The 18,706-nt window shown below is 38.4% G+C and overlaps 2 protein-coding genes across 2 annotated transcripts in view; one reads left to right on the plus strand and one right to left on the minus strand.

The window, feature by feature from the left end:
- The window catches only part of LOC138126098 (uncharacterized), a 404,235-nt gene that overhangs the window by 308,398 nt on the left and 77,131 nt on the right, over positions 1-18,706 (plus strand). The window lies entirely within an intron of this gene.
- dom (domino) overlaps positions 4,195-18,706 on the minus strand; it is a 33,968-nt gene continuing 19,456 nt past the window's right edge. Inside the window, exons 3-23 of the mRNA XM_069041780.1 lie at positions 16,544-17,980; positions 15,868-16,386; positions 15,636-15,813; positions 15,272-15,584; positions 15,029-15,215; positions 14,694-14,830; positions 14,455-14,641; positions 13,677-14,190; positions 12,612-12,748; positions 12,129-12,556; positions 11,693-12,065; positions 11,275-11,471; positions 11,080-11,194; positions 10,694-11,026; positions 10,420-10,641; positions 7,621-7,656; positions 6,569-7,517; positions 6,349-6,516; positions 5,311-5,913; positions 4,892-5,256; positions 4,195-4,829 (exon numbers count right to left, since the gene is read on the minus strand). Coding sequence (XP_068897881.1) covers positions 4,524-4,829; positions 4,892-5,256; positions 5,311-5,913; positions 6,349-6,516; positions 6,569-7,517; positions 7,621-7,656; positions 10,420-10,641; positions 10,694-11,026; positions 11,080-11,194; positions 11,275-11,471; positions 11,693-12,065; positions 12,129-12,556; positions 12,612-12,748; positions 13,677-14,190; positions 14,455-14,641; positions 14,694-14,830; positions 15,029-15,215; positions 15,272-15,584; positions 15,636-15,813; positions 15,868-16,386; positions 16,544-17,980 — 7,704 coding nt within the window. The 3' untranslated portion in view covers positions 4,195-4,523. The remainder of the gene's footprint in view (positions 4,830-4,891; positions 5,257-5,310; positions 5,914-6,348; positions 6,517-6,568; positions 7,518-7,620; positions 7,657-10,419; positions 10,642-10,693; positions 11,027-11,079; positions 11,195-11,274; positions 11,472-11,692; positions 12,066-12,128; positions 12,557-12,611; positions 12,749-13,676; positions 14,191-14,454; positions 14,642-14,693; positions 14,831-15,028; positions 15,216-15,271; positions 15,585-15,635; positions 15,814-15,867; positions 16,387-16,543; positions 17,981-18,706) is intronic.

The following is an 18,706-nucleotide window of genomic DNA, read 5'->3' on the forward strand; positions in this document are numbered from 1 at the left end:
AGAGAGCAGACCAGATACAGAGCTAACGCTAGGGTTCGTTAAAGGCAAATTAATCGACGAATATAAAAGAAGAAAAGGCGTTCCGGATTCAGAGGATTCAAGTACAGCGTTGAGGGCATCGCAGAAGAAAAATTCAGTCGGAGAGTCCGATAGATCATGTTTCTTTTGTAAAAAGTCGGGACATTTCAAACAAGATTGTTTCAAATACAAAAAATGGAAAGCAAACAATGAAAAAAGGGAAAAGGTCAATGAGGTTAAAGACAAGAATGAGCGATCAGGTTCCGTTTGTTTCAGCGTTCATGAAAGAAAAAATCAGAAGGACATTTGGTACATCGATTCGGGTGCTACAAGCCACATGGGCAACGATGAGAGTTTTTTCAAAACCTTGGAGAAAAGGAAGATGCGAGACGTAACTGTTGCCAACGGTGAAAGCGCAAAAGTCTTAGGAATCGGGACAGGTGAACTGCATTGCCTCAACGGGAAGGATGAAGCGGTCAAAGTGTGCCTCGAAAACGTGCTGTACGTACCAGATCTGACAGAAAATTTACTGTCGGTTAAAAGGCTCGCAAAAACAGGCCATTCGGTAGGGTTCACGGGTGAACAATGCGAAATCTCTAAAAACAACATTGTGATAGCGAAGGGAAAATTATCGCCTGATATGTATGAATTGAGGGTTCCTCACAGATCATTGGCAGTCAAACAAAACCAGCATACACCAAATTGTCAACACAGTTGGCACCGAAGGTTCGGACACAGGCACCCTGAGGACGTTCAGAAGCTGGAGATAAAGAAGATGGCAACGGGCTTAAAGATACAAGATTGTGGAATCAGGGAAGTGTGCGAATGCTGTATCAAAGGAAAAATGTCAATATGTCCAATTCCGAAGAAAGCTACAACTAGAGCAACATCCGTACTAGAGTTAGTTCACACAGACCTCTGTGGACCCATGCAGAACGCAACACCAAGTGGAAAAAGATACTTTATGACAATGATTGATGATTACAGTAGATTTACCCAGGTGTACTTCCTAAAGTTTAAGTCAGAAGTGTCAAAATTCATCAATGAATACATCAAATACGCCGAAAACAAGTTTGAAAAGAAAGTCAAGGTCATTAGGTCCGACAATGGACGGGAATACATCACGAAAGAACTACAGCGATCACTTACGGAGATGGGAATAAAAGTGCAATATACAGCACCTTACTCAGCTTTCCAAAATGGCGTGGCGGAGCGCAAAAACAGAACCCTCATGGAAGCTGCAAGGTGCATGTTAATCGACGCGGAAATGAAGAAAAAATACTGGGCGGAGGCAGTCAACACAGCGTGTTATCTACAGAATATCCTACCATCAAAAGCAGTTGACAAGACGCCGTTTGAGCTATGGAACAGAAGAAAGCCCGACGTCAAACATTTGCATATTTTCGGTTGAAAGGGATATGCACATCTACCGAAGGAAAAACGACGCAAGTTAGACGAGAAAGCGATATCACTCACATTTGTGGGATATTCAGCTGAATCGAAGGCTTACAGAATGCTGGATACCGCGACCGACAAAATTACCATCAGTCGTGACGTAAAAATTATCGAGTGAGATTTGAAAAGAGAAGAGGAAAACGAAAAGGGGAGCAGTCAGGAGAACAAAAGTACAGAAAGGAGAAAAATTGTCGAAAACAGAGATGAGAATACTCCAGAAAGTGGACAGGAAGTAAATTGCTCGGAAGATATAGAAATAATCTCTGAAAACGAACAGGATCAAGGGTTAAACGAATCATCAGAGTCGTTAAACGAATTCGAAGAAACACAAAGTCTATCTATGGATTCGGTGCTGGAGCAATCACTACCGGCTGGGGACGAGGAATACGTTTTTCAAGGTAATCTCGATGATCTTAATAATCAAGAAGTCAGAGTTTCAGAAAGACCAACGAAAGGACAACCTCCTGACAGATTCAGACCTCAAGCGAACATCGTAAGGGATCACGAAGAGCCGAAAAACCGAACGGAAGCACTCAGCGGAGTGGACAAACACGACTGGATACGAGCCATGAATGAAGAAATGAAGGCGTTGACAGAAAACTCCACTTGGGTGCTCACCACGTTACCAGAGGGAAGAAAAACAATAGGTTGTAAATGGGTATTTAAAAGGAAGAAAAATGCCAACACTGGCTTGATAAAATATAAAGCGCGACTTGTAGCGCAAGGCTTTAGCCAGAAATACGGAACAGATTACGACGAGGTATTTGCACCGGTCGTAAGAGCAACAACATTACGTCTGTTGCTTGCGATAGCAACACAACGAAAACTCAAGATTCACCATTTCGATGCGAAGACTGCATTCCTCAACGGAGAATTAAAGGAGACGATTTATATGAAACAACCGGAGGGATTCGTTGACGCAAACGAAGAATTAGTTTGCAAGCTCAACAAGAGCATATATGGACTAAAACAAGCTGCGAAAGTATGGAATGAAAAACTGCATGGAGCTCTCAATTGGTTTTTATTTTTTAGCACGTAGGCTTTGAAAATATTCAGGAAACAAATAGTGCGTTGTATTCGTAGAGGGTTGTATTCCTTGCGAAGTGGGCTTTCAAACGAGGTGTCACTTAGCATATCCTTACATTTGAAAAAAAAAAGTTAGGGGTGGTTGCGCACTTCCAGGAGATATGCAAAAACTATATGCACCAAAATGTAGGCAAGGAAAAACAAAAACCCACCTATTTCCCAAAACTCCATTTTCTTCATCCGATGAAAGAAATTCTACACCGAGGTCATCTACTTTTGTTGTAGAACCTCTAATAGAATAATAAAAACTATCTTCATCTTCAGAACATTCTCCTAACATTCCTCAATAGCGTAAACAAAAAAAAATTTTTTACTCCTACCTATACCTATAATTATTTTGTTCGCAACAGCAACCAGCAATACAATCGGCGGCCATCTTGGTAAGGGCAAAAATGAAGAGGTGGGTGGAATTACGAAACAGTCTATCTTACTCTCCGTCTATTCTATTTCCCACGTCACTGTTTAAAACTGACGTTTCTTTGACATTTCACCGAAAAATCTGCTTACCAGTGGCGTCGGCGTCACGTTTGGCAATAAAGCTAGGAAATTATCCATTCTTACGAATGTAAAATGTTGCTCTTATTTTCTCCATTATCAGATGATAATAATAAAATGCACAATTACAATTCCAACGTCTAAAATTCATGAAGTATGATTTATTACATATAAAGTAGCGTTTGAGATCACAAATTGTCAACGCCCATTTACTACACTTATTTGCACCATTGCACCGGATTCTGCTACGATATGACGTTTCAACATCTGTTCTGATTTCTTTTTCATCACTTTGTATATTTTTAGGAGTAACACACAAATAAGATACGCGAGAATGTTACATTAGCAACACACGAAGCACCCGTGCATATTGATAGATATTACATCTACGGTCAAAACGTGTCTAACTAAATTACGTTGACGTAGCTTTATTAGAATCATAGAATCGTACACTACGATGAACTCATTTTTTATCAAGTACTGGTGGGCCAGCTAGCACGTGCCAAAAAAAACAAAAAAATGATCTTCGGCTAGTGCGCAACAGCTCATACGAGTGTACTGCACAATTTACTAGACCTTCTCTAGGAAGTTATACAGGGTTATTCTAAATGATTGTAGTCGAAGTAGGCCATGCCCATGTTATTACATTTTTGCCGCTTTTATGTGAACTGTCAGTTTTGTCGCTGTCACTGTCATTTTTTAGGTGAAAAGTGCGGTGATGAGATTTTTATTTATTTTTGTTAAATTAACGATTGAATCCAGATATATTGAGTTGTTTTGCATCCAATTTGACTCCCGTGTGTGAACGGTGTGTACTCACTATTCACATCATTTTGATGTTTTTTTTATGTGGAGCGGCAACCATAAATTTTACATTCAGTTTTCACGCCTACTTCGACTACAATCATTTAGAATAACCCTGTATAATTCCCCTCCAATTAAACGAAATAACTAAATGAATCCATCTGCATTCCTTGAAATAAATAAATACCTTTATTTAACAATTTATTTCACAATATTACATTTTATTGTATGGTATCATCTTTCTAGAAGATTTAAGCCTGAAAAACAACAACCCTCTTAAAACTGTATTACTTCCATTTGCACATTGCATAACAAAGCATGCAAAAAAAAAACAAATTAAAAAAAGTATTCTTTATTTGCGAAAATAAAACCTATTACAAAATATTATGTTACAAGGTTTATTTACAATTCATAAATTTTAGCGTTCAAAATATAACAAACTTCAGTTACATGAGTATAGCTGTAATCTGACACGAAAAGGCAACGGTAAAAGAAAAATTATAAAGTTAATCTACAAATAATACTAAAACTTTCTTGAAATATGTCTATAAAATTCTTTTAGTATCACAGCACAAGTTTACAGGGAAAACACAAAACAAAAACCGTTTTTAAATGTAAAAAAGAAAAAGATACAAAGCTTAAATCAAAAATAGTAAACAAAAACTTCACTTTTTCATGAACCTACTTACTTGTTCCGCGCTGGAAGTTTGTGTAGTTCCTTGTTGTACATTTGATGTAGGTTGAACTGTTACGGCAACGATTGACGCTCCGCTTGCAGTCTGCAATCTTACGGGGCTTCCCTGTCTGACGGCAACTGTCTGATTTTGAAGCGCTGCCGAGACTTGAGACAGCAGTTGCGCTTGGGTACTACCTGGTCCTTGAACCTTAATGCCCGTCAGAGCACCGGCTAAAGTTGAAGAGCCCTGCGGACGAAGAGCCGAGCTCAACGCTTGCGACGTTGCTGCAACGACCTACCGGACATTTAAAAAAGGTTTACTACATTCCACACCACTTAAATACACCCTTATATAACCTGTATAGTTTGTTTCGTGCCTTGAGATGTATTCACAGGTATTACTCTCGGAGTCCCTTTAGCCAAGACTACAGGTCCTCGAGTGATTCCCAATGGAGCTCTCATTACTTGCGTAAACTGCTGAACAGTCATTGCGGTCGACAATGGTTTAGAGCCGACGATTAGTTGGGTGGGAACGTTATTCTTTCCACTGACTTGAGCAATATTCAGCTTCTGTGTCGTTAATTTTTTATGGGCTAGCAGTTGTTGCTGAATTTGGAACTGTCTGATGTGCTGTGCGTTTGTTGCTTTTATTGTTGGAGTAATAGTCTTGCCAGCGTTTGCTAATGTGACGCCAGAAACAGGAATCGTGACTGTCTGAGTGACTGAAATTTCAATTATTAATAACCGTGGACAAGATTAATTGCTATTTTACTAACCTCCGCCAGCACTGGAAACAGCCTTCACCAAAGTAGCCACCTGAGTACCCGAAGTTCCCGCTTGTTGTACGGCTTGTGCCAACACTTGAGATGACAAACTCTGAATATTTGAAGCCTGTGTCCCACTGGCCACCGCTGCCGTAATTGTCTTTTGTTGTTGCTGTTTTTTCAATAATTGATTCACTTCACTTTCCGTAACAGTTCTGGTAATGCCCGTTTTTGCTCCAACCGTGACAGTTCCTTGCCTAACAAACTGAGCTCTCGGTTGAGCTTGTGTAAACTGCACAACAGCTTGTTGTCCGCCAATAGTAACTGTAGAATTCTTTACAGTTTGTCCTGACAGCGTTCCAGCTTGCAACCGCACATGTTGTTTAAATGTACCACCTGTCTGTTGACGGATTAGTTGTAACTGAGCTGTGCTGATCGCTTTTGCTTGGATAGGAGTAGGAGTCCCACCTTCCGTTTTTGTTTGACCTGGAGAACTACCAGACACTATCAAACGCTGCGTCGCAGCTTGAAGTTGAGCTGGACTTAAGCCTGAGACCGAAACCACTGTCGATGCTTGTAGAGGAGAGGTTATAATTCTTTGCGAACGAATAGTGTCTGAAAAACGCAAACGTCAATAGTTATAAAAACTCAGTCCAAACCAAAGTCCACTTGGAATGGAAAAGACCTGGGTGCCATTAAAATGTGTAACAAGTGGTGGAGATAGAACTCATCGTGAGTCTTCTATCCAACAATCAGTTGTGTAGCGAAGGACTATATGTGCTGTAGGAAGAATGTGTCAAAAGGTAGTTTTGTATTGAAAAATAGTAGGTTTTTTTTTTGGTAAAATTGACGAACACTGCATAAAACACCCTAATCACTTATAGACCTACGCCTCTTAACCATTTGTAATTTGGAAATTAAAACTTATATCACAAACAGAAGAAAATACGTTCCTGCACAAGATTATAACCATCTTTTGTTAATTCCAAATGCACTATATTACTGTACGAATTATTGTTAAATGACGATCTAAAATGTAAAAATATTTACTTGGAGGAGTTGCAGGGGCACTAGACACTGTACTTGCAACACTTGAAACAACGTTAATTGTTTGTGCAACGGTGATTTGGGAGGTTGCTGTTGTGACGATCGGTCCGCTCGTAACGGCAACAACTTGGGGTAACGTTGTCGAAGTGCTCGCTTGCGTCAACGGAAATCCTTCAAAATTTAAAACAATAAAACCATTTCCAGAATACGACTGCATACCCACCTTTCAGCATTTGGAATCTCGTTATTTGTTCGGGTGTCATCGGTTTCTTTTCTCTCGCCAATCTCTCGGCTCTCCTCGCCGCGACTTCCACCGGCAACACCGGGTGATCCAAATCGATTCCGCATTCAGTTAACATGGCCGTATGTTTGGGGTTCTTTAACAATGGATTGTGGCCTGCACTTCTCTGGGTTTGTACTCGTTTAATCGACAACGCCTTCAACGAGTCAAATCGTTGGATCATTGTTTGCGAAAATTTTGAATTATTATCCTGAGTATACAATTGAGAAGTGCGCATTGGTCGATTTGACTTCTGCTGGAACGGAAACTTTTGTACCGCGCCGCTTTTATTTTTCTTTTTGCGAACGGAATTGTCGAAAACTTGTTTGCCTTCTTCGCGCTGGATTAAAACGGTTTCGTATCTTTGACGACACTGTTTGGGCGAACGATAAGTGATCGACACTGTGTTCACGTAATCGGCCACGAAGTCCCAATTAGGAATGTGTCCCGGGGAGACCACTAACAAGTTTAGCGGCAAGCTTTGCAGAGACTGTATAACTTTCAACAGAGCCATGTCTTCATGAACAGTCCAATCATGCCACAGTGGCGTCTCGATCGCTGGTTTAGGCACATTAGCCTTGCCCGACATAGGTAGAGTATTTCTCATCAGACCTCTGTATTTCTGAAGTTTCATATCACGCTTCAATTTCAAACTCGTGGCCGAATGGAACAGAGATTTAGGTGCGTTCATCGCATCCTCTTTCCGCGGTATTTTTAAGGCTCTGCGACTATCAACGAACCCAGCCTCGTGACGTGTTCTCTTGGCTTCTTTTTTAACGTAAATCGGTGGCAATTGCGATTCCGACATTATGTTCATGTCGTACAGAAATGACATCGTCTGATCGATATAGATGTCCGTCTCTTGCTGAGGTGGTGTGGGAGGGCACCACATCTAAAAATACAGACGATATAAGATTTTGCACTCACAAGTTTTTCATCAATTACAAAATGTTACGAGCATGCAAGTTATTCATAAAAAAAATAAATTTACTTACAGGCATTTGTTCCATGGTATTATCAGAAACCCAAATCTGTAAAACAAGACAACAAAAACTTATAAGCCAAACGCGATTTTTCAAATGTTGTAGTTGAAAACAAACAAAACGACCAAACTAACCTCATCAGATTATCGCGGCAAGTATTTTACTTTACAACTTGCAGGAAGGAAGGAATCGGACAAGGACGCGCACATAATTATGTGCGTAATACGTTCTATTTTTGTTGATAAAAACCACCTCGTAATTTAATCAGTTTTGAACTACAAAAATAATAAACATAAACTGGACAAATTAAAAGTTTGTTGTATGTTTCGTTGTATTATCGATCTTCGTATTTCAAAAGTTATCAAATAAATCACTGTAATTAAAATGTTTAATACCAAAAGATTAACAATGGAAACATTTCACTGGCGGTTTCTTCATCTGAATTGGATATACCACTCACTCAATTTGGACAAATAACGATTAATGTCCTTTTATCTATCGACAACATATACATTTCTATTTTACAAGTGAATCTCATTTTTAATTAAATCAGGGAGAACTAATAGATTTCCAACAAAACTGGCTTAATTCAATGATTTTGTTAAAATACCTACCGCCACATTGCAGTAATTATTAGATTATTGATGTTGCAACATTTGAAGGGACAATAAAACTATTATTAATCGAGGGATGGGATTATGTTGGGGTGGGTTGCGGGTTTATAAAGAAGCCGCCTTGCTCATGTCCAGCGGGGCAGTGTTTTGGTGCCCGCTGCGGACGCCGGAGCAAGAAGGCACCAAAACCCGCGTCCACCCCGCAAACAAACACACATTCGCAAGAGAACTTCTTTATTTAAATTATTTACAACCAGTCACGGGATAATCGGTACGTAAAAAAAAAACAGTTGTGCTGGTAGAAACGGAAAAGCACCGAGATTCAAATAAATCGCTCGGTTAAAAATATAAAACTAAAAAATCAAATTTACATGGTTTGCTGATGACATAGCACTCAAGACTATCACAATTCTTTTCCTTCGGCATTAATTTTTTTTATCTTCATTATGTACATGATAAGAGAGTAATTTTTTTTTTAAATCCCTGAGCATTCGTAATTTCATATAAATGACAAAATGATAAGTTCGTATTTTCTTTTTCGTGATTAATAGGGAAAAACCTTAAACAATGCCAAAAGAAAAGTAGGGTCAAAAAATAGTTAATTCTTTACAACAATCAACGCAAATACATGGAAATGTGAAATTCACATAAGAAATGTCAAGGAGGCTCATTCACACGTATAATTTACAGTTATTCGCAATAAAAATGATTTGTAAAAAAACTATAACTCTACATATTATGTACAAGATAGTTACTTCAGATTTTCTTCTATAATTAAATCACATATTCACATTTTATTTCAACAAAATTGTTTGTCGTTTAATTTTCTTTAAATAAACACTTTTATTTACTCTGTTTTAATTACTTTACTTTGAATACCTAAATCCGAATCGTTCAATTCGGCATCTGAACAAGTCCGCTTTAACGATGAGTCATTCAAATCTTCGCTTGAATTGTCTGTGCAGTCATCAATTTTCTTGCTATTAACTGTGGAAGTTTTATGGACAGGAGGCGATCGTGTAATCCAGTCATCCAGTGTCTTATTGTTGTGGCATTTTGACAATTTTTTATTCTTTACATTCAATTTGAGCTTTTTCTTTGAACAATTTTTATGATCATCCAAACCATTATCAATATGAGTTAGGTCAGACTTATTGTTAGCAACAGATGGTTTCTCAGTTTTGCTTTCAACATCGGCAACAGGATCTTCTTCGGAAGTTTCTTGCACACCATAAACTTTTTCAACCGAACTCTCAGCTTCTGTCGAAGTTCTTTCAGAGTCACCTTCAGACATATCTACTGTAACTTCATTTGCTGAATCCGATTCGTTTAGACGTAACTCTGATGACGTCATTAATGTGTACTGACCTCCTGAAATGATGTCACTAAGCATCACTTTACAAATTTTACCCTTGGGTATCGAATTATTGGATGGAATTTCGTATGTTTTTGTATCACTGGAAGTATCGTCGTTAGCATCTACTTTCTCATCAGTTTCACTATTTTTATTTCCTTCATCGTCATGATTTTGAATTTCTGGAATGGATCCTTCAACTTTCTTTTTTGCGAACCTTTTTTTAGATCGCACCACGCTCTTAGTGTGTACCTCATCATCTGACTTATCCTTCGGCAAATCTTTTTCAACGCTGTTACTCTTTATACGCTTGACGCTTTGACTCGGTGAATTTTTAACGGGCTTAACACCAGGCAAAATTGGACTGACATCGAGCGTCCAAAGATTGATTGCTACTGTTCCACGTGACCTCGTTCTTGGTGAATTATTATCAACATGATTGGTAGGAGTTTTCAAAACAATAGATCTGGAATCGCTCTCAGATTGATCGTCAGTGTGATCATCTATACTCGAATCGGTATCGCCATTGATCTTGCGACTAACCAACGAGTAGTCAACGCTTTTAGAACACTGAGAATCATCCGAATCCTCGGTATTGGTGTCTTCCTTTTTAGCGGTACTTTGTCTTGTTAGCCGTCGTCTGTTGTAACGCTTTCTGGTCAATTTAGCTTTGGCAATACTTCGATCACTGGTATATTTATTTTGTATCATTTTCTTCATCAACTTTTTACTTCTTGGCGACTTGTTACAAGTTTGTTGTCTATTTTTCATTGCACGTTTTTTATGAACTAATTTTTTCGCGGTACTAGTATTATTAACCTTTTTAGTTTTACTACTGCTAACCTGATTTGTGGCGTCCTCTCGTGAAAACGTTAGTAAATCGTTTTCTTCTTCCAATTCACGGGCTCTTCGTTCTTCTTCTTCGCGCATGGCTGCTAAACGATTTTGTTCCCACTCCCGTTTCTGTTCTTCGATTTCACGTTCCGCTGCTGCCAATTGTTCTGCGGACCACGCCGATTCGGTTTCTTCGATAAACTTCATGGCGTACCTTTCGATCGGTGAGAGCTGCAACAAGCAAGTTACACACGATTCCGAGGTTCACGGGAACAATAATCACCTTCTTGATGACGTTGTCGATTTCCTGTTCTGCTTTACTCATTTCGGGTTCTTTCTCTTGGTCGTCGAGAGGAATATTTTCGTCGAATTCGGCCAAGTCTGCAACAGCTTCAGCTTTCGCCGTTCGCGCGGCTTGTACATCTTGGTCGTCCTCGCATGCGGCCAGTGCATTTTCGAGTGCTCCTAGCGCCACTTTATCGTCACCTCCGACCTGTGCCTGGGACTGATCGGCTACTGCCGCAGCACGTTTCTCCTTGCTATCCACCACCTCCGACATTCTATTCGCAGCACTCTCTTCGTTCGCGTCGATATTAAACAGATCTTGTATTGTCGACTAAAAATTTCTTCATGAATATTTCTTCCCGAATTTCGAAAACGATAACTTACGCTTTTGAAATAAGCCGTCGTGAAATTGCCCCCTTCAATTGCAAGATCTCCTAACAATCTCTTTTGGTTAGCTTTCTTCAAGATGTTTTCTTCTATAGTTCTTTCGCTTACAAGTCTGCAAAATATTGAATGTATTAATTATAAAAATTTAAAACATAACAAATTGATTGTAACATATTTGGAAATAACATTAACCTGTAGATGTGAACATCTCTTGTTTGACCGATCCGATGACAGCGGTCTTGGGCTTGAGCGTCCATAGTGGGATTCCAGTCTGAATCGTAGAATATTACAGTGTCAGCTCCAGTGAGATTTACACCGATTCCACCAGATCGTGTTGACAGAATAAAAACAAAAATTCTTGTATCGCCATTAAACCTTTCCATCAAAAGCTACAAAGATAAATCCCTTAGTACATATCATTATTATAAAAAAAAATAATATTGGTAATGTTGCAAAGTTCTAGATAGTTTTTAAAACAAAACTTTAAAAACATGCTGGCCGTTGCTATACTCTTCCGCTGTTGCAAAAGTTAAAACAGTATATATAATCAACTGTCAACTGATCTACAGCGGTTAAACATCGACAAGTGTTGTCAACATGAAGCAATTACCTGTCTTTGATCCACTTTCGTCGTGCCGTCTAGTCGCAGATAAATATGCCCATGAAAATTAAGAAAGGCTTCCAAGACGTCCAACATTTTAGTCATCTGAGTGAAAATCAGGACGCGATGTCCTTCGCTTTTCAACCGTCTAAGTAATTTGTCCAAAGTTTGTAATTTTCCGCAGTCGTATTGAATAAGTCTAGGATCTGGAAATTGTGTAACCATTGCCGACGCGATTCGATGTAACGCCGTTGCTGGACCGGATAATAACGAAGCTAGCTTCTTTTTTTGCTCGTGTTCACCCCAGTATGTACTAGGAGGTGGATGCCACACTTTCATTTGTGGCTCAGGAGCTCTAACGGCAGGCACATAAAATATAAATCTGAAAATAACGAAGAAAAATAGTATTATTATTTTTTAAGTTTCTTGTAGATATTGACCGTACCTATCACAAATGTCCGCCATTTGTTTTATCCTACGTTCTGGACTGTGGACAAGATCTTTGATACAAGTGGACATGTCCTGATTTGAATCACATTCGGTGTCGATTGTTTTACTTTCGTCGCTCTTCCAAGAACTGATTATATTTGAATATTTGTCAAAAACGGTAACTACTCGACGAAAATCTTCTCCGTACAAAGGAACTGCTGAACATCTTCTTTCATTGATTTGAGCCATTATTTTCAATCTAGTTTTTAACTCATCTTTAAACAAATCCATTTCATCACAGGATCCTATATCATTACCAACGCAATCACTGTCCCATCGAACGTCCAGATTATTTGATTGATTAGCATATAATTGATCTATAAATTTTGAACCTACTGTTTTTCTGTCGTCTTTTTCGTCAGGTTTAACAGTAGAAGTAGCACTCTACAAACGAAAGACGGTTAACTGGGCCTCACAAAAATATTCCCGGATCAATTACCATTGTAGTAATTGTGTTTGTTGTGGTGGCTGCTACTGAAGTTAACTGGATTTTCATGAAAGCCTTGGTTATTTGATGCGATGAATTTCCCGCTGTCAATAAAGGCTGTTTCGACAAAAATGTTAACTTCTGTCCACCTGCAATTAAAAAATTCATGTACATTTAAAAGAGAAATTAAAGAGCTGACAGTAAGTTAAATTAGCGGACATGCTGCACTGACCTAGTTCTCTATTTTCAAATAATATTAAAACTTTTACAATCGAATAACGTTAAGCATCCTTCCACACATGTGAACTGTAGTGTAAGCTTCTTAAAATGCATTCACGTTGTTGAATTAGACACATGTGAACTGTAGTGTAAGCTTCTTAAAATGCATTCACGTTGTTGAATTAGATTATGTTTTTCTAAGTTTGAGGTTATAAATCACAACAATGTCTAGTGCATTGTTGTCAATTTTATTAGTTTGCAATAGAAAAATAATAAGGGGGTCATTCACGAAACCCGCTAAGGCTCGATAATACATTGCAAATTCAAAACCATGACAACTGATATTGTTGAAGCATTATATTGGGTGGTTCAAAATGATTGTGGATAAGTATGGCAACTATGTACGAAAATTTATTTGGCAACTATGTGGGTGAGGTAAATTTGACATTTGTATGACATTTCATAAGCGTGCATTTGATTTTTTTATACCACTGCACATTGATTTGACAATTTTCAAAATTGCGCGACTATGAACTGTCAAAGAAATGTCGAACTCTATCCTACCCACAGTTGCCATATAAATTTTCGCACATAGTTGTCATATCATTTTGAATCACCCAATACCAAAACGACGTGAACGTGAATTTATTCAGCTCAAGAAATTTGTTTTATTATTCTCTCAACAGTGAAATTAAAAATGTTTCATTGTCTGTTACAAGCATACTAGTTCGCCATTGAAAAGCAAACTCGTTTGGTAAAGTAACAACTTGATCTCCTTTCTGTGTTATTCCATAAACTGTTTTAAAAATTTATGGAAATGAATAAGAAAGGTGTCAAATATATAAATTCAATATTTACCTGGTGTGGTAGTCGACACCGGAATATTTCCTGAAATACTTGGGTTCGGTGTCAACAACAGATGCTTGCCCGTCGACGTTTGAACCAACTGTGCAAAACTTGCCGAAATTTTATCAGAAGGCTTGAGCATCGACGCGACACTGACAGTCGCCCCTGGTTGGTTAGCAAGCAACGGTTGAGAAATGTTCACAGGGATGGCTTTAACGATACCCTGTTGAACGAGCTGCACTCCATACTGTGGCATCTTCACTTTAATGTTGGATTGTGTTTGAGGATTTTTTCCGTTTACGTCCTTTTTCTCCATTTTTATCGGATGAACCATTTTAATGTCGTCTTGTTTTTTAATCCTCATCACGAGACGACACGGGGGTGGGGGAGGAATTGATTCCGATACAGAATTTATCTCTATAATTTTGCGAGGGGTCCGCAGTTGTTTCATGCGATAGCTCTGGTATGCGCTCAGTTGAAATTCCATAAAAATTAAATTTAAATTTAACCAACTTAGGTCGATGTGCTAAAAAAGAAAAATTTAAATCACCACATGAAATACTGCAACGTTTTACATAAATTTTTAAATGGATGAAGTCAGACAAATGCCTCAATGTCAATCACAGACAGGAATGAGTTGAATGGATCTCAATCCTTCAGCCGTGGTAAAATGTCATCACGCATATTAAAATTAAAAATTTACAGACCGCATAATTTCGATCTGAGAACAAATCTCGAATGAAGATTTTTATACATATTTACTGTAACGGAGTTTTGTTCGGGTATTTACCTTCCAAATGTCATATTCCAAAATAGAATAAACCAACGACGGATAAAGTGCAATGATACCATCACATAGAAAAGGAGAAATTGTTGGTCTCACTTCAAACAAGTTTGGATGATTGCAGACCTTTCGTAACTGCATGAGTACATTGATAACGCTCAACAGGTTTCCACTAGCCAACGTCTCTCTTGTTCTAGAACATTAAATTGTGTAAGTAAGAATTACAATCTGCTCAATCAATATACTTTGCTCTTGACATGTAATCATCGTAGAGAAACCTTTGTCTTTTGGATAGACGGCACATAATTACGTGTTCGTACTTTTTTGGCATTTGTTTTTCTACTTCAGACTTCAATCGCCTTAGCAAAAACGGTCTCAAAACCTGAAACATACATTACGTGTAATAACGTTCAACAAGACCGCAAGCAAGTTGTATTGATTAATTAAAATCAGACAAATGCCTCAATGTCGTTCACTAATAAGAATGAGTTGAATGGATCTCAAACTTTCTGCACTATGTATAATCTCATCATTTTTTACAAACACCTTACATTTGAGTAATTTGCATCATTAGCCTCACCTTGTGCAACCTTTTTATAATGTTTTCATTGTATTCTGAATTTCCTTCAATCATTCCAGTTACAGGATTTGAAAACCATTCTTTGAATTCTCTATGTGACTGAAACACGTTTGGCATTAAAAAATGCATCAAAGACCACAATTCCATTAAATTGTTTTGTAAAGGAGTACCAGTTAAAAGTAAACGCCTAAAAACAATTCAAACAGTAAAAATTGCACCCTAAAAACGCACTGGAATTATTACTGTTGGGTCTGAAAATTTAACAACAATTGCCATCTTTGAGACTTGAAGTTTTTAATATTTTGGGCCTCGTCCAGTATAAGGTATTTCCACTTTTTTCGCCGAAAACTTTGATGGTCTTGAATGACTAGCTTGTAGGAAGTAATGCATATGTGAAACGCGTTCGGTTTAGTCCAACCTGTTCTTTTCATTTTTCTTTCTTTTTGTGTTCCGTAATAAGTAAGAATTTTAAAAGCTGGAGACCATTTTTTACATTCCATTTCCCAATTTAGCATGACAGACGTAGGAACCACAATCAAATGAGGACCCCAATTCTCTACGGATTAAATGTTGAAACATGTCGCACCAACTGTATTAAACACTTTACCTTTTTCGCACGCCAAATGGGTTAAAAGAGCAATGGTCTGAATGGTTTTCCCCAAACCCATTTCATCCGCCAAAATACCGTTCAATTTTCTTTCATACATCGTTACTAGCCAATCCAAACCGATGTGCTGATATTCTCTGAGAGGCAGTTTAAGTAAAAACGGTACTTTGGTCGATACCTACGGTAATTTCTTTCAGTAATTGTATAAAAATAAAGTTTCACAATTAATTACGTTGGTGGAAGACAAGGTGTTTCCTTTAGGTTGAATGCTCTCGGCTATCGCTGCGGCATCATTAATAAGGTCATTATTTTTATCAGTCTTTGTATCTTCTCCCTCGTTATGAGAATCTTCAAGAAGGGATTTGAGTCCTAAATCGTCCCCTTCCCCCTGACTTTCATTTTCCGAGACGTCCATGTCAGAATCAATATCATTTTCATCTGAATCGTCCGTTACATAACCAACAGAGTGTTCAGATTCCTCTGACTCTTCTGACATCTTCATATCGTCATCATTGTCAGAAAGCGGCGGAGGAAGTCCGCTGTATTTTCTCCGAAGTTCTTCTATACTCATGTCATTTTCAGTTTTGAGGTCATCTAACTCTTGCTGATGATTCTGCTCTCCTTCCGCCTGTTCTTGTTCTTGGATGGTATCTTCGTCGTCCTCATCGCTACTAACATTGGCTGTACTAAAATCTTCATCGCTTTTGGACGACTTCGCGTCCCGTTTGTCTTCATTTTCTGATACGTCCTCCTAAACAATTTTTCAAATAGCATATAAAATTACAAACATACTTCATAATTTTGAAACAATTACCATCACAAATTACTATTTGAGCTTTTATCTTTGACAAATTTGGAAAAAATCGTATTATCATAATCGTTAAAAAAATTTAGGAAACAAAACTCACAGAACCACTTAAATCACTAAGTCGAATACTGTCTCTGTTTTGAAGATAGTCTTTGGGCAGTTCTTTTAGGAAATCATCAAGGTCCATTTCTGATTCCCTTTGCAAGGCAGCAACTTCCTCATTATGATCGGCAGTTTCTCCGCCAGCGGCCTCCTCTTGCTCAATAGTTTCTTCATCGTCTGTACTATTATGGCTATCAGGATGAAATTCATCGTCAGAATTAGCTCGAGATACTGATCGAGACGATACAGCACTTGCAGGTACATTATCAGTATTGGTCCTATTCATACCTTCCGCCAATAACTGTGAATATTTTTCAGTCTGATCAACAATAAAGCTCAGTTGCTGATCTAAAGCTTTCTTTCTCTTCTCTTCCAGGATTGTATGTTGTTTATACTCCACCAATTTTTCGACGTTGTTCCAAAAGTTCCTAATTTCTTTGGCGCAAAACGCAGCAATCCGTCTAAGGTGCTGTTCTTGCGCTTTCTCTGCTCGTTGAGCTGCCAAAGCTTTATCCTGGAAATACTTCTGCACCATCCGAGCGCACTTTTTTGCCGCCGCTTTCTTCCACTTTCGTTCTTGTGCAAAGTCGGCCGCCAACCACACCATTTCCTCCAAGAGGAAATCCCAATGCGCTTTCGCTCGGTGCATTTCCTGGACTTTCGGGAGTCGCTTTTCCGACCACAGTCCTTCTTTTTGCAAATCGGTTATTCGTTGTACGACGTAAGCTTCTTGCCTCGCCTTTTCAACGATCTGTTCTTGATTGCTGATGTTTTGATGATTTGCTGACGTTTTCACTTTGCTAGAGTTCATTTTCAACTCTTGGTTGTGATTGGTTAGGGGCGTGGAAGTTGTCGTCGAGTTACTTTGCGTGTGAGATATTCCCGGTAGAGAACTCGCAGCAGTTGCCGTAGGGGTACTAGGCACTGTTTGTGGTATTGTTTGTTCTTCCACATTTTCTTTTGGATCTATAGCGTGCTCTTTCAAATACGCAAGGTACGAGTGCGATTTTGGTTTTTTGGCGAACTGATACAAATCCAGGATATTCCCACCGGCCTCCAAAAAATACGCTTCCATTAAGTGCTCGTTGTATTTTTCTTTAATGAGTTTTGATCTCACTATCCTATGATTCATGATACGCTGCAGCTTTGCTGCGTACGTGTCCTTCTTTTCTGGTGTGGACGGCAATAATCTTTTAACTGGTGATTTTGTTGGCGACGTTTGCGATGGTATCGTCGAAGAACCGGAACTTTCGCCGCCCCCACCACTAGGAAACAATTGCAAGCGAACATTTGAATTCGGTCTTGGCTTAGTAAGAACATTAACTATGGATTGGTTCGCTTGACTCGGTCTTAACGACGACGTCTGATTCACTCTTGATGGACTTATGCTGATAATGCGGGTTACTCCTTGAGTTGACAAAGTACCCGGAGTGATCTAGAAAAATGCAAAATGAAAAAGAATTGATTTCTGTATAATTATTAAACATAATGCATACTACTTCTCATGATAATGTAAACCTTCTAATTCTATGATAATATAAAAAATTCTATATTGACAACAATCATATGAAGTCATCTACGATTAAACCATGAATTTTTTTGGTATGAATTGAATATGCAATGTAACAATAAAAACAATAACAGAACTGGCTCCAAACAAATTCCTAATTTAAACTAGTGACCAATGTATTGTAACAAGTATTTTATTCTTTATCTTGGATTACAAGTTATTGAGAAAGAATGATTACATTCTTTATTATCCAGACTGTGTCTCGCAACATCTAGGGCCAGTTTATAGAAAGAAAATGAAATATTTAATTCGAATTAAATTTTAATGCGCGATTAACCCATGAATTCCATACTTCGATTGGTTCAATCTGATCACGTGTTCAGTTAATCTCGCATTTGATTACGGTTAACTTAATTTCGCTTTTGTAAACTGGCCCTTAATGTCTTGAAAAAACACCTCAAACTTGAAGTTTTATTGGGTGCTTTACGATGTCCGATGTGTTACACTAGTGTAGCAGGTAGTAAATTTTGAGAACAAAAAGCTACTTTGGCGGAGACAGCGACACTGTTCCAATGGCGACAGATCTTTTCTTTCGAAGCATTTCCACTTTTTCTCCCTATTTTTGGAACAACATGGATACTTTTTTGTGTA

Source organism: Tenebrio molitor, chromosome 3 (assembly GCF_963966145.1).
Source record: "Tenebrio molitor chromosome 3, icTenMoli1.1, whole genome shotgun sequence".
NCBI lineage: Eukaryota > Metazoa > Arthropoda > Insecta > Coleoptera > Tenebrionidae > Tenebrio > Tenebrio molitor.